The 13593-nt window shown below is 40.6% G+C and overlaps 2 protein-coding genes across 5 annotated transcripts in view; one reads left to right on the top strand and one right to left on the bottom strand.

Moving 5' to 3' along the window:
* Window positions 1-13593, bottom strand: part of FHIP1A (FHF complex subunit HOOK interacting protein 1A) — a 279678-nt gene that overhangs the window by 25808 nt on the left and 240277 nt on the right. The window lies entirely within an intron of this gene.
* GATB (glutamyl-tRNA amidotransferase subunit B) overlaps window positions 1-13593 on the top strand; it is a 102413-nt gene that overhangs the window by 86828 nt on the left and 1992 nt on the right. Inside the window, exon 12 of the mRNA XM_047717645.1 lies at window positions 13254-13388. Coding sequence (XP_047573601.1) covers window positions 13254-13388 — 135 coding nt within the window. The remainder of the gene's footprint in view (window positions 1-13253; window positions 13389-13593) is intronic.

Below are 13593 nucleotides of genomic sequence, written 5' to 3'. Positions count from 1 at the left end.
TCAATTGACCGTATCAGTGTGGGTTTATTTATGAGCGTTGTATTCTGTTCCATTGACCTATGTGTCCGTTTTCGTGCCAGTATCATACTGTTTTGATTATTGTAGCGTCGTGGTACAGTTTGAAGTCAGGGAACATGACATCTCCAGCTTTATTACTCTTTCTCAAGCTTGCTTTGGCTTCAGGATCTTCTGTGGTTCCATACAAATTTTAGGATTATTTTTTCTAGTTCTGTGAAAAATAACATTGGTATTTTGATGGGGATTGTATTGAATCTATAGATTGCTTTAGATAGTATGGACATTTTAACAGTATAAATTCTTGCAGTCAGTGAGCATGGAGTATCATTCCATTTATTTGTGTCATCTTTAGTTTCGTTCATCAGCGATGTACAGTTTTCACAGTACTAGTCTTTCACCTCCTTGGTTACATTTATTCCTAGGTATGTTTGATATTCTCTTTCTGGTATTTCACTTTTATAAAAATACAACCAGTTTCTGTATATTAACTTTGTATCCTGCAACTGAATTTCTTTATTCTAATAGTATTTTGGTGGAGTCATTAGGGTCTTTTCTATATAGTATCCTGTGATCTACAAATAGTAACAGTTTCACTTCTTCCTTACCAATTTGGATGCCTTTTATTTCTTTTTCTTATCTGATTACTAGGACTAAGCTAGGACTTGCAGCACTATGTTAATTAGATGGTGGCAAGAGTGGGCATCCTTGATGTTAGAGGAAAAGCTTTCAGCTTTTACTGTTGAGTATGTTAGCTATGGGCTTGTCACATATGACCTCTATTATGTTAAAGTATGTTCCCTCTATACACGCTTTGCTGTGATTCTTTATCATAAATGAATGTTGAGTTTTCTCAAAAGGTTTTTCAGCATCTTTGGAGATTATCATAGGATTTTTATCCTCATTTTGTTAATATATCATTTTGATTGATTTGTGGATGTTGAACCATCCTTGCATCCCTGGAATAAATCCCATTTGATCGTGGTGTATAATCCTTTAAATGTATTTTTATTTTTTATTATGTTCAGTAGGTCACTATATAGTACATCATTAGTTTTTGATGTAGTGTTCGAAGATTCATTAGTTGCTATATAACACCCAGTGCTCATCACATGTGCCCTCCTTAATGTCCATCACCTGGCCACCCCATCCTATTTTTAAATTCAATTTGTTAATATTTTATTGAAGATTTTTACATCTGTTGTTGATCATGGACATTGGCCTTTGTTTTTTTCTTGTAGTGTCCTCAGCTTTGTTATCAAGGTAATGCTGGTCTTGTACGATGAATTTGGAAGTGTTCCTTCCTCTTCAGTTTTTTAGAATTGTTTGAGAAATACAGGTATTAACTCTTTTTTAGGTGTTTGGTAGAATTTACCTGTGAAGCTGTCTAGGCCTGGACTTTCATTTGTGATGTAATTTTTTTTTTTTTTTTAAGATTTTTATCCATGTATCTGTGAGTGAAAGCAGAAGCAGGGAGAGCAGCAAGCAGAGAAAGAAGCAGACTTCCCCACTGAGCAGAGAGCCTGATGTGGGACACGATCCCAGGACCCTGGGATCATGACTTGAGCTGAAGGCAGACACGTAACCAACTGAGCCACCCAGTTTCCCTGTTAGGAAATTTTTGATCACTGATTCAATTTCATTGAATTTCATTGTTAGTAATTGGTATGTTCAGATTTTCTATTACTTCCTGATTCAGTCTTAAAGATTATATGTTTCTAGGAATTTATCCATTTCTTAAAGATTGTTCCATTTGTTAGCATGTAAGTTTTCTTAGTATCTTTTGTATTTCTCTGGTATCAGTTATAACTTCTGTTTCATTTCCAAGTTTATATGGGACCTCTTTTTTTCTTCATGAGTCTGACTAAAAGTTTGCCAATTTGGCTTATCTTTTCAAAGAGACAGCTCTTGGTTTCATTTATTATTTTTTTTTTTTGTCGTGTGTGTGTGTGTGTGTGTGTGTGTGTGTAATTGTTTTATTTCTACTCTGATCTTTATTATTGCTTTCTTTCTACTAAGTTTGGACATTGTTTATTCTTCTTTTTCTAGTTTCTTTAAGTCTAAGAGTAGATTGTTTGAGACTTTTCTTGTTTCTTGAGGGAGGCCTGTACTGTAGTAAACTTCCCTCTTAGAACATTTGCTTGTGCTGCATTCCATAGATTTTGGAATGCTGTGTTTCCATTTTCATTTGTTTCAAAGTTGGTTTTTACTTTTAATTTCTTCTGGATTTCTTTGTTGATCCATTGTTTATTCAGTAGCATGTTGTTTAGCCCCCGCAAGTTTGTGTGCTTTCCATTTTTTCTCTTGAAATCTATATCTAGTTTCACACTGTTGTGGTCAGAAAAGATGCTTGATAAAAGATGCTTGATATAATTTAAGTCCTCTTAAATTTATTGAGAACTTGTTTTGTGGCAGATGCGATCTGGCCTGGAGAGTGTTCCATGCACACTGGGAAAAAATACGTGTTCTGCTGTTCTGAGGTGGTATGCTCTGTGTTTATCTATTAAGTCCATCTAGTCTAGTGTGTCATTTAAGACCACTGTTTCCTTATTGATTTTCTGTCTGGATGATCTATCCATTGACATAAGTGAGGTGTTATAGTCCCCTACTATTATTATATAGTTGACCCTTGAACAATACAGGTTTGAATGGCACAGGTCTACTTAGACACGTATCTTTTTTCAATATATATATTAGAAAGTTTTTATCTTGTAAATACAACTTTTTTCATGTTGTATTTTCTTTTTTGTTGTAACACATGTAATGGTGTTTTGTATAAGACAGTATTGATGTGTTAGTACTGACATGATTCTTGTCAACAGACAATATTCACTTACAGTATTGATAAGTACAGTAGAGAAATGTATTTCTCTTATTATTTTCTTAATAACATTTTCTTCTAGTTTTTTGAAAGGATACAGTATATAATATATATAACTACAAAATACGTGTTGAGCAAGTGTTTACATGATATCAGGCTTCAGTCTAAAGTAGGCTGTTAGTACTTAAGTTTTGGATGAGTCAAAAGCTCTGTGTGATTTTTGACTAGACAGCAGATCAGCACCTCTAACTTCCATGCGGTTCAAGGGCCAAATGTATTACTGTTAATTACTCCCTTTATGTTACTATTTGCTTTGTATATTCAGGTCCTCCTGTATTGGGTACATAGATACAATTATTCTATCCTCCGGTTGGATTGATCCCTTTATCATTATGTAGCGCACTTTGTCTTGTTACGGTCTTTGTCTTAAAAAATCTATTCTGTCTGATATAATTATTGGTATCCCAGCTTTCTCTTCATTTCCATTTACGTAGAATGTCTTTTTTTATCCCTTCACTTTCAGTGTGTGTGCGTCTTTATGTCTGAAATGAGTCTCTTGTAAGGCAGCATTTTGGGGTCTTGTGTTTTTTGTTTTTTAACAGTTCAGCCACCCAGTGTCTATTGAATGGAGCATTTAATTCATTTACATTTAAAGTAATTGTTAGGTATGTACTTATTGCCATTTTGTTCATTTTTTTCTGGTTGTTTTTTTAGTACTCTGTTCCTTTCTTCTCTTGCTGTCTTGTGGTTTGATGACTTTTAGTGTTATGTTTAGATTTTTTTTCTTTATTTTGCTTGTTTCTATTATAGATCTTTGGTTTATGGCTACTCTGAGGTTCTTAATATTTTTAATACTCTATGTATATGGCAGTCTATTTTAAGTTGATGGTTGGTTAAGTTCAAACACATCTAAAAGCACGACATTTTTCCTCCCCTTCCCATTATGTTTTTGAAGTCATATTTTAAATCACTTTATTTTGTGTATTCCTTAACTAATTTTTATAGATATAGTTGATTTTACTACTTTTGTCTTTTTTTATTATTGTTAGTCACCATACAGTACATTATTAGTTTTTGATGTAGTGTTCCATGATCCATTGTTGTCATATAATATCCAGTGTTCCATGCAATACGCCCCTCCTTAATACCCATTACAAGGCTCACCCATTCCCCCACCTCCCTCCCTTAATTCATTTACTCTAAATGGGGTCTAAAACCCTCACTTTTATTTCTCAGAGTACATAGTCTCTCATGGTTCATCTACCCCTCTGATTTCCCCCACTTCATTTTTCCCTTCTCCTAATGTCCTTCATACTATTCCTTATGTTCCACAAATAAGTAAAACCATTTGATAATTGACTTTCTCTGCTTGACTTATTTCACTCAGCATAATCTCCTCTAGTCCCATCCATGCTGATGCAAAAGTTGGGTATTCATCTTTTCTGATGGCTAATATCCCACTGTGAATATGGACCACATCTTCTTTATCCATTCATCTTTTGAAGGGCGTCTTGGCTTTTTCCACAGTTTGGCTATTGTGGACATTGTTGCTATGAACATTGGGGTGCATATGGTCCTTCTTTTCACTACATCCATATCTTTGAGGTAAATACCCAGCAGTGCAATTGTGGGCTCGTAGGGTAGCTCTATTTTTAATTTTTTGAGGAACCTCTACACTGTTTTCCAAAGTGGCTGTACCAACTTGCATTCTTAAGACTTCCCCTTTCTCCACAATCTCTCCAACATTTGTTGTTTCTTGCCTTGTCAATTTTTGCCATTCTAACTGGTATAAGGTGGTATCTCAATGTGGTTTTGATTGAATTTCCCTGATGGCTAATGATAATGAACATTTTTTTTAAAGATTTTATTTATTCATTTGACAGAGAGAGATCACAAGTAGGCAGAGAGGCAGGCAGAGAGAGAGAGGAGGAAGCAGGCTCCCCACCAAGGAGAGAGCCCGATGTGGGGCTCGATCCCAGGACCCTGGGATCATGACTTGAGCTGAAGGCAGAGGCTTTAACCCTCTGAGCCACCCAGGCGCCCCTGAACATTTTTTTTCATGTGTCTGTTAGCCATTTGTATGTCTTCTTTGGAGAAGTGTCTGTTCATATCTTTTGCCCATTTTTTAACTTGATTTGTGTGTGTGTGTGTATGTGTGTTGAGCTTGAGAAGTTCTTTAATAGCTCTTGGATATCAGTCCTTTATAGTGTCATTTGCAAATATCTTCTCCCATTCCATGGGTTGCCTCTCTGTTTTGTTGACTATTTCCTTTGCTGTGCAGAAGCTTTTTATCTCAATGAAGTACCAAAAGCTCATTTTTGGTTTTGTTTCCTTTGCCTTTGGAGACATGTCTTGAAAGAAGTTGCTATGGCCAGTGTTGAAGAGGTTACTGCCTATGTTCTCCTCTAGGATTTGGATGGACTCCCACCTCACATTGAGATCTTTTATCCATTTTGAGTTTATCTTTGTGTATGGTATAAGCGAATGGTCGAGTTTCATTCTTCTGTATGTAGCTATTCTAATTTTCCCAGCACCACTTATTGAAAAGACTGCCTTTTTTCCATTGGATATTTTTTCCTCATTTGTGGAAGATTACTTGACTGTAGAGTTGAAGGTACATATCTAGGCTCTCTATTCTGTTCCACTGGTCTATGTGTCTGTTTTTGTGCCAGTACCATGCTGTCTTGGTGATCATAGCTTTGTAGTATAGCTTGAAATCAGGCAACGTGATGCCCCCAGCTTTGTTTTTCTTCTTCAACATTTCCTTGGCGATTCTGGGTCTTTTTTCTGGTTCCATACAAATTTTAGGATTGTCTGTTCCAGCACTTTCAAAAATGCCAATGGTATTGTGATCGGGATAGTGTTGAAAGTATAGGTTGCTCTGGAAAGCACAGACATTTTAACAATGTTTATTCTTCCGATCCATGAGCATGGAATGTTTTTCTATCTTTTTATGTCTTCTTTGGTTTCGTTCTGTAGTTACTAGAGAATAGATCCTTTACCTCTTTAGTTAGGTTTATTCCAAAGTATCTTATGGGTTTTGGTGTTATTGTAAATGGAATTGATTCTCCAATTTCTCTTACTACAATTATATTGTTAGTATATAAGAAAGCAACTGATTCCTGTGCATTGATTTTGTATCCTTTCACATTACTGAATTGCTGTGTGAGTTCTAGTAATTTGCGATGGAGTCTTTTGGGTTTTCCACATAAAGTATCATGTCATCTGCAAAGAAAGAGCATTTGACTTCTTCTTTGCCAATTAGAATACCTTTTACTTCTTCTTATTATCTGAGTGCTGTTGCTAGGACTTCTAGTACTATGTTGAACAGTAGTGGAAAGAATGGGCATCCTTGTCATGTTCCTGGTCTTAAGGGAAAGGCTCTCAAGCTTTTCCCCATTGAGAATGGTATTTGCTGTGGGTTTTTCATCTATCCCTATACTCTGAAGAGTTTTAGTCAGGAAAAGATGCTGTATTTTGTGAAATGCTTTCTCTGCATCAATTGAGAGAACCATGTGGTTCTTGTCTCTTCTCTTATTTATGTGTTCTATCACATTGATTGATTTGTGAATGTTGAACCACCCTTGAATCCCAGGGATAAGTCCCACCTGGTCGGATAATCGACCGGTTGGATAATCCTTTTAATGTACCTTTGGATCCTATTAGGACATTGTTGAGAATTTTGTCTCCCAAATTCGTCAGGAATATTAGTCTGAAATTCTCCTTTTTGATGGGGTCTTTGCCTGGTTTTGGGATCAAGGTAACCCTGGCCTTATAGAATGAGTCTGGAAGTTTTCCTTCTGTTTCTGTTTTTTTGGAACAGCTTCAGGAGCATAGGTATTATTTCTTTGAATGTTTGAATTCCACAGGGAATCCATTAGGTCCTGGACTCTTATTTTTTGGGAGATTTTTGATCACTGCTTCAATCTTGTTACTGGTTATTGGTCTATTTAGGTTGTCAGTTTCTTCCTGTTTCAGTCTTGGTAGTTTATAGGTTTCCAGGAATGCATCCATTTCTTAGAGTTTGCTTAATTTATTGGTATATAGCTGTTGATAATAATTTCTGATAATTATTTCTATTTCCTTGGTGTTAATCATGATATCTCCCCCCTTTTTTTTTAAAAGATTTTATTTATTTATTTGACAGACAGAGATCACAAGCAGCCAGAGAGGCAGGCAGAGAGAGAAGAGGAAGCAGGCTCCCCGCTGAGCAGAGAGCCCGATGTGGGGCTCGATCCCAGGACCCTGGGATCATGACCTGAGCCGAAGGCAGAGGCTTTAACCCACTGAGCCACCCAGGCGCCCCAATATATCCCCTTTCATTCATAATTTTTTTCTCTTTTCTTTTGGATAAGTCTGGCCAGTGGTTTATCGATGTTATTAATTCTTTCAAAGAACCAGTTTCGAGTTTTATTGATGTGTTCTACTGCATTTCTGGTTTCTAATTCATTGATCTGTGCTCTAATCTTAATTGCTTCCCTTCTTGTGCATGGGTTAGGCTTAATTTGTTGTTGATTCTCAAGTTCTTTAAGCTGTTAAGATAGTTTGTGTATTCAGGACTTTTCTATTTTTTTTAAGTGATGCTTGGATGGCTATGTATTTCCACCTTAGGACCGCCTTTGCTGTATCCCATAAGTTTTGGATCAATGTGTTTTGGTTCTCATTGGTTTCCATGAATTATTTAAGTTCTTTGATTTCCTGGTTGACCCACACATTCTTGAGCAGGATGGTCTTTAGCTTCCAAGTGTTTGAACTTCTTCCAAACTTTTTCTTGTTATTGAGTTCCAATTTCAAAGCATTGTTGTCTGAGAATATGCAAGGAATAATCTCAGTCTTTTGGTATCGGTTAAAACCTGATTTGTGACATAGCATGTGGTCTATTCTGGAGAAAGTTCTATGTGCATTGTTTTAGGGTGGAATGTGCTGTACGAATCTTTGAGGTCCATCTGGTCCAGTGTGTTATTCAAAGCTCTTGTTTCTTTGTTGATTTTCTGCTTAGATGATCTGTCTATTGCTGAGAGTGGAGTGTTAAGGTTTCCTACAGTTAATGTATTATTATCAGTATATCTCTTTATTTTGGTTAACAGTTGGCTTATGTAGTTAGCTACTCCCATGTTGGGGGAATATATATTTACATTTGTTAGATCTTCTTGGTGGATAGACCCTTTAAGAATGATATAGTGTCCTTCTGAGTCTATGACTACAGTCTTGAGCTTAAAATCTGATTTGTCTGATATGAGAATTGCTAACCCCAGCTTTCTTTTGCAGTCCATTGGCACGAAAAACGGTTCTCCATCCCCTCACTTTAAGTGGGGATGTATTTTTAGGTTCAAAATGAGTCTCTTGTAGACAGCATATGAACGGGTCCTGTCATTTTATCTAGTCTGCAACCCTGTGCCATTTTATGGGAGCATTTAGGCTGTTCACATTGAGAGTAATTATTGAAAGATATGATTTATTGTCATCATGTTGCCTGTGAGGTCCTTGTTTCTATACATTGTCTTTGTAAATTTCTGTTCTATATCACTCTTGGGGTCTTTCTCCTTTTATAGAACCCACCCTCCCCCATTAATATTTCTTTTCAGGGCTGGGCTTAGTGGTCATATATTCTTTCAGTTTCTGCACGTCCTAGAATCCCTTTATCTCTCCATCCATTCTGAATGACAGCGTTGTCAGATAAAAAGTATTCTTGGCTGCTTGTTCTTCTCATTTAGTACCCTGAAAGTGTCTTGCCAGCCCTTTCTGGCTTGCCAGGTCTGACGTTATTCTGATAATCCTCCCTCTGTACATAAGGAATCTCTTCCCCCTCACTGCCCTTAAGATGGATTCCTTGGTTCTAAGATTGGCAAGTTTTACTATTACATGCTAGGGCATTGGTCTGTTCTCCGTGATCTTAGGAGGGGTCCTCTCTGCCTCTAGGACAGGAATGCATGTTTTAGTCCCCAGATTAGGTAAGTTCTCAGCTAACATTTGCTCAGATGTATCTTCTATTTCTATATATATCATCTCTCTCTCCCCACCCCCTCAGGGATCCCAGTAATTCTGACACTGGAACATTTCATGGCATCATTTATTTCCTCTAATTCAGTTTTCATGGATTTTAAGCTGTTTGTTCCAGGCCTCCTCCTGTTCCTTCTTTTCTGTCAGTTTGCCTTCTAGATCACTAATTTGTTCTTCTGTCTTATTTACCCTAGGTGTTAGAGTATCTAGATTAGATTTGATCTCACTGGCAGCACTTTTAAGTTCTGCCAAATCAGCTCTCATTTCTGCCCTTAGAGACTCTGTTTTGCCATTAATGATTTTCTCCATCCTAGGTATCGTCTGCATAACTGTTACCCTAAAAGTCTATTTCCGACATCTTGCTTATATCCATATCCATTAGTTCTGTGGCAGAGGTCACGGTCTCTGAGTCTTTCCTATGTTGTGGGTTCCTCCTCTTAGTCATTCTGTTGAGGGGTGGTTGAGGGAATGTACAGAGTCCAAATTATTGACCACAAACAAAGCAAGATGCACCTGTTTTATAGGAACCTTAGTGGGGACCTGGGTGGCTCAGTCGTTAAGCGTCTGCCTTCAGCTCAGGTCATGATCCTAAGGTCCTGGGATCAAGCACAGTATCCTGGCTTTTGTGTTCCATAGCAGCACTCCCAGCCCCCACCTCCAAGGCAGGGCATATCTCTGCCCTTTGTGCTTCTAAAACTGCCATCTGCCCCCAGTTTGCAAGTGCGCCCCCAAGAGCTCCAGGTTTTGGTCTGGGGGGCTGTCCTGAAGTTTTTTCCCCACTACTACCGGTCTGCAAGTCTGTGCATGGTTGCTAGTGCAGGAGGCTTTTGTGCTCCAGCAGCATGGGATCCCAGAGGCTCCCTCCCCTTCCATTTATCTTCCAATATCTGCCCAGAGAATCATGGCTCCCTACCTCATACCTCGGGACCAGCCACCTGAGATACTCTGTTTGTAGAGATCCAAGTATATCTTCTTACATCACAGGCTGATTTTGTGGGTGTTCAGAATGGTCTGGTAGATACCCACCTTAATTCAGGGGACTGGTTGAAATAGGGTACCCTAGTCTTCCACCATCTTTCCTACTTTTGTCTTTTAACCTTCATACCACCTTTACTGTATATTTGTTTTTATTAGAGATATTTTTTCTTTCACAATTTTCTTTCTTCGGCTTCTGGTCTTTTCTTTTTCTCTTACAAAAGTCCCTGTAACATTTCTTGTAAGGCTGGTTTAGGGGTGAGGAATTCCTTTAGCTTTTCTTTCTGGGAAACTCTCTCTCCCCTTCAATTCTAAATGATAATCTTTCCAGGTAGTATTCATGGTTGTAGGTTTTTTTCCTTTCAGCACTTTGAATATATCATGCCATTCTCTTCTGGCCTGCAAGGTTTCTGTGGAAAAATCAGCTAATGGTCTTACAGGGTTTCCCTTATACATAATTAGTTGCTTTCCTTTTGCTGCTTTTAAGATTCTGTTTATCTTTTTTCTTTGTGCTGTTCATCTTGGGTGATTCCCATTAGCATCTTCCAGATGTTGATCCATTCTTCATTCTTCTGCATCCTCTAATTTGCCACTGATTCCTTCTCCTGTATTTTTTATTTCAGTTATTGTATTCTTCAGCTCTGATTGGTTCTTTTTCATATTTTCTCTTTGTTGTAGTTCTCATTGTGTTCATCCACTTTTCTCCCAAGTTTGGCAAGCATCTTTATGACGGTTACTTTGAACTCCTTATCAGGTAGATTGCATATCTCCATTGTGGGTTTGTGGAGGTATTTTTGGTATTTTTGTTGTTATTATTTTTTAGGTTTTGTCTTATTCTTTTGTTTGGAACATATTCTTCTGTTCGTTTGGAACATATTCCTCTGTCTCTTCATTTTGCCTAACTCTTGTTTCTATGTATTAAGCAGATCAGCTACATTTCCCAGTCTTGAAGGAGTGACCTTATGTAGTTGTCCTGTGGGGCCCAGAAACACAGCTTCTCCTGGTCATTAGAACCGAGTGCTCCAGGGGTGTTCCCTCTGTGGTTTCCTGAGCTATTTTGATGTGCTTGGCTATTAGTACTGCAGGCACAGTGGTGAGCAAGGCTGGCCCCCAGCCCACCTGGCTACAATGCATGGCTGTAGCTGTTGTGGGCATGCTGGTGGGGGCCAGCCAGGTCCACCCACTGCGGCAGGGCAGGATCCACTTTGGGGTAGGGCCCGTCCCAGCTGCGCCCCACGTGTGCACAGGAACTGCTTGGAGGAGTGCCTGCCAGGACAGGCAGGGTAGGTCTGCAGGCTGGGTTGAGCAGTGCTAGCAAGGTAGGTGGAGAGTTTCAGGAATGGCACCCCACGTGCTTCCTTTGCCAGAGAACATTCCCACAGAGCTACACACCTCTGGCACGTACCCTAAAATTAGTTGATAGGTCTCCTTCATGTATGGCCCAAGCACTTTTCAAACTGCTGCCTCTGAGCTGGGTGTCAGAGTGAGTTTGTGTGCCTACCCTTGAAGAGCAGAACCTCTGTCTCTGATAGCCCTTCTGCTCTTCCGGCTGTTTTTTAAAGGTAGACATTATGGGGATGGGGGCTTATCTTCCCAGTGCAGGTCTGCAGGGCTGGGGTGCCCGATGCAGGACCTGAACCTCGGGGAGGACCTCGGCATTTGTGATACACATCCCACCTATGGAGTGCCACACCAGGCATGTGGGTCCTGCCTAGACCACATCTTTGCCCCTCCTACCCATCTCAGTGTGGCTTTTCTTTAGATCTTTAGTTGTGGAAGGGCTGTTCTAGTCTTCAGGTTGTCATCAGCAAGGTTGGTTCTATATGTAGTTGTAGTTTCAGGTATGTCCATGGTGGGAGGCAAGTTCAGGATCTTCTTTCTGCCATTGTGATCCTGTCTCCCTAACATGTATTTACTCGTAGAATTAGAAACAATGATTTTAACAGTTTTAAGTCAACTTAAGAAAAACATGTCAGGGAAAGAGGTCGGAGAAACTCTTCAGACGTGCTTTTGACAGTTTCACGAGTATCATCTGCATTACAGATGTTCTGTTCTCCATTTCCTATGCTGCTGACATTCCACTAGTAAGTTTGTTGAAGGCAGGAAAATTTCTTACTTGCTTTTGTGGCCCTTTCCCTTAGTGCCTTACCCATTTCCTGGCTGAATAAACAGTTGCAGAATTGATTGGAGGCATATACATTCAGGATATTTTAAAAGCAGGGACAGGTTTTCCCTAAGCAGCAGGAGCTGTACAGTGTAGCCAGAGGCGTGTCCCACAGGGAGCCCCCAGGAGGGCCCACCAAAGACATCTCCTGTCCACAGTCACTGCGGGTCTTCTGCCGGCTGAGCTGAAGGGCACTGACTGTTCTAGCCATGGTAAATATTTGTGGGTTTTTTCCATCCAGATGGGGGAAAACTTCAAGCCCTCCTGAGATTCCAAGCATCTTCCCTTCGTTTGTTTTGCTGTATGTGCCAATTATTGACGAGCTCTGTTTTTCTGGGAGGAATGGCTCCTGGCTGGCCCGTTCTCAGCCAGAATGTTCACAAGGAACAGTCCGTGCTCAGTACTGACTGCAGGCAGAGATGAAGGAGGCGCCACAGGAGACTAACAGAGGAGCCTACACCCCCGCCCCCAGCCTTCCAGCTTACACTAGAAAAAGCAAGAGGAAAGAGGAAAACTACCCTAGGAAATGCCTTCTTTAAAAATGTATTCCTTTTTCTCCTACTTTGATGAGTTTGGGGATTTGTTATTGCTGTTATTTTTTTAAGTAGAAAAATACACCATTAACGTAATTATCCTAGCCAGATTTGGGCCTAGTCCCACTGGTAGGGGACAGATGTGCCATGGCAGAGGCCCCTGTGGATTATGATTTATGTTTTTAGTTACTTTCCATTTTGTAGCTTCATTATGAGGCCACTTTCTTGCCCCCACGAAAATCCTAACTCCCAGCAGGCTTTTTTTGGACTTCATTTCAGGGCAGTGGTTGCCTCCCTTAGCCCATGCTGCCCTCTCCTTCAACAGAATATCACCTCAGTTACTTAATTTGGTGGATGTGAGACAGAACTGTCCCTGGCTCCCTGACTCCTGGCAGCAGGGGCCCCATGTCGTCATCCTCTCACACACCCCCACAGCCCCTTTCTGCCGTGGGGCCTGACTCCGTGAGCAGGAAGGATCCAGTGTCTCCACAGACCCATCCTGTGCACGGTCCTGAGAGAGCTGCTGCGCCTGGGAAGACGCCCGGTGTGTCTGAGTGCTCTCTAGAGTAGCTTCACCCCACCTGCTTCAGGAGAGATGGGGGCCCCTTAGGCTAGACCCACACATCGGGGAGTTCACGGACTCTGCTCTCCACACCGCTTCCCACCCCAGCTCTGTTGGTCCGGGCCCTGGCAAGCGGAGCAAGTATTCATTTCTCTGTCTCTCTCCCCGTCCTCCGGCCTGCAGGTGTTTGAGGAACTGTGGCGCAGTGAAGGGAAGACTCCCTCACAGATTGTTTCAGAAAAGCAGCTTGAACTGATGCAGGATCAAGAGGCGCTGGAACGGGCCTGCCACACTGTGATGGAGGGGCACCCTCAAGTGGTAATGATCACCTGCAGCACGGAGCGGGCCTTCCTGGGCAGCCGGGGCCAGGGCCCACCCTCCCGGCCAGCACAGGGCCGGTGCCAGCCTGAGCACTCAGCGAGGAGCCTCTCCACCGCTCCCCTTCGCAGCCCAGAGGCACTTCCTAATAAGGGCTGGCCTGGGTACATCAGAAGTCCCTAATAAATTCCATTCCTCTTCAGCT

The sequence above is a fragment of the Lutra lutra genome, chromosome 2 (assembly GCF_902655055.1).
Source record: "Lutra lutra chromosome 2, mLutLut1.2, whole genome shotgun sequence".
In the NCBI taxonomy this organism is placed as follows: Eukaryota; Metazoa; Chordata; class Mammalia; order Carnivora; family Mustelidae; genus Lutra; species Lutra lutra.
This window is presented reverse-complemented; position numbering and strand designations above follow the sequence as displayed.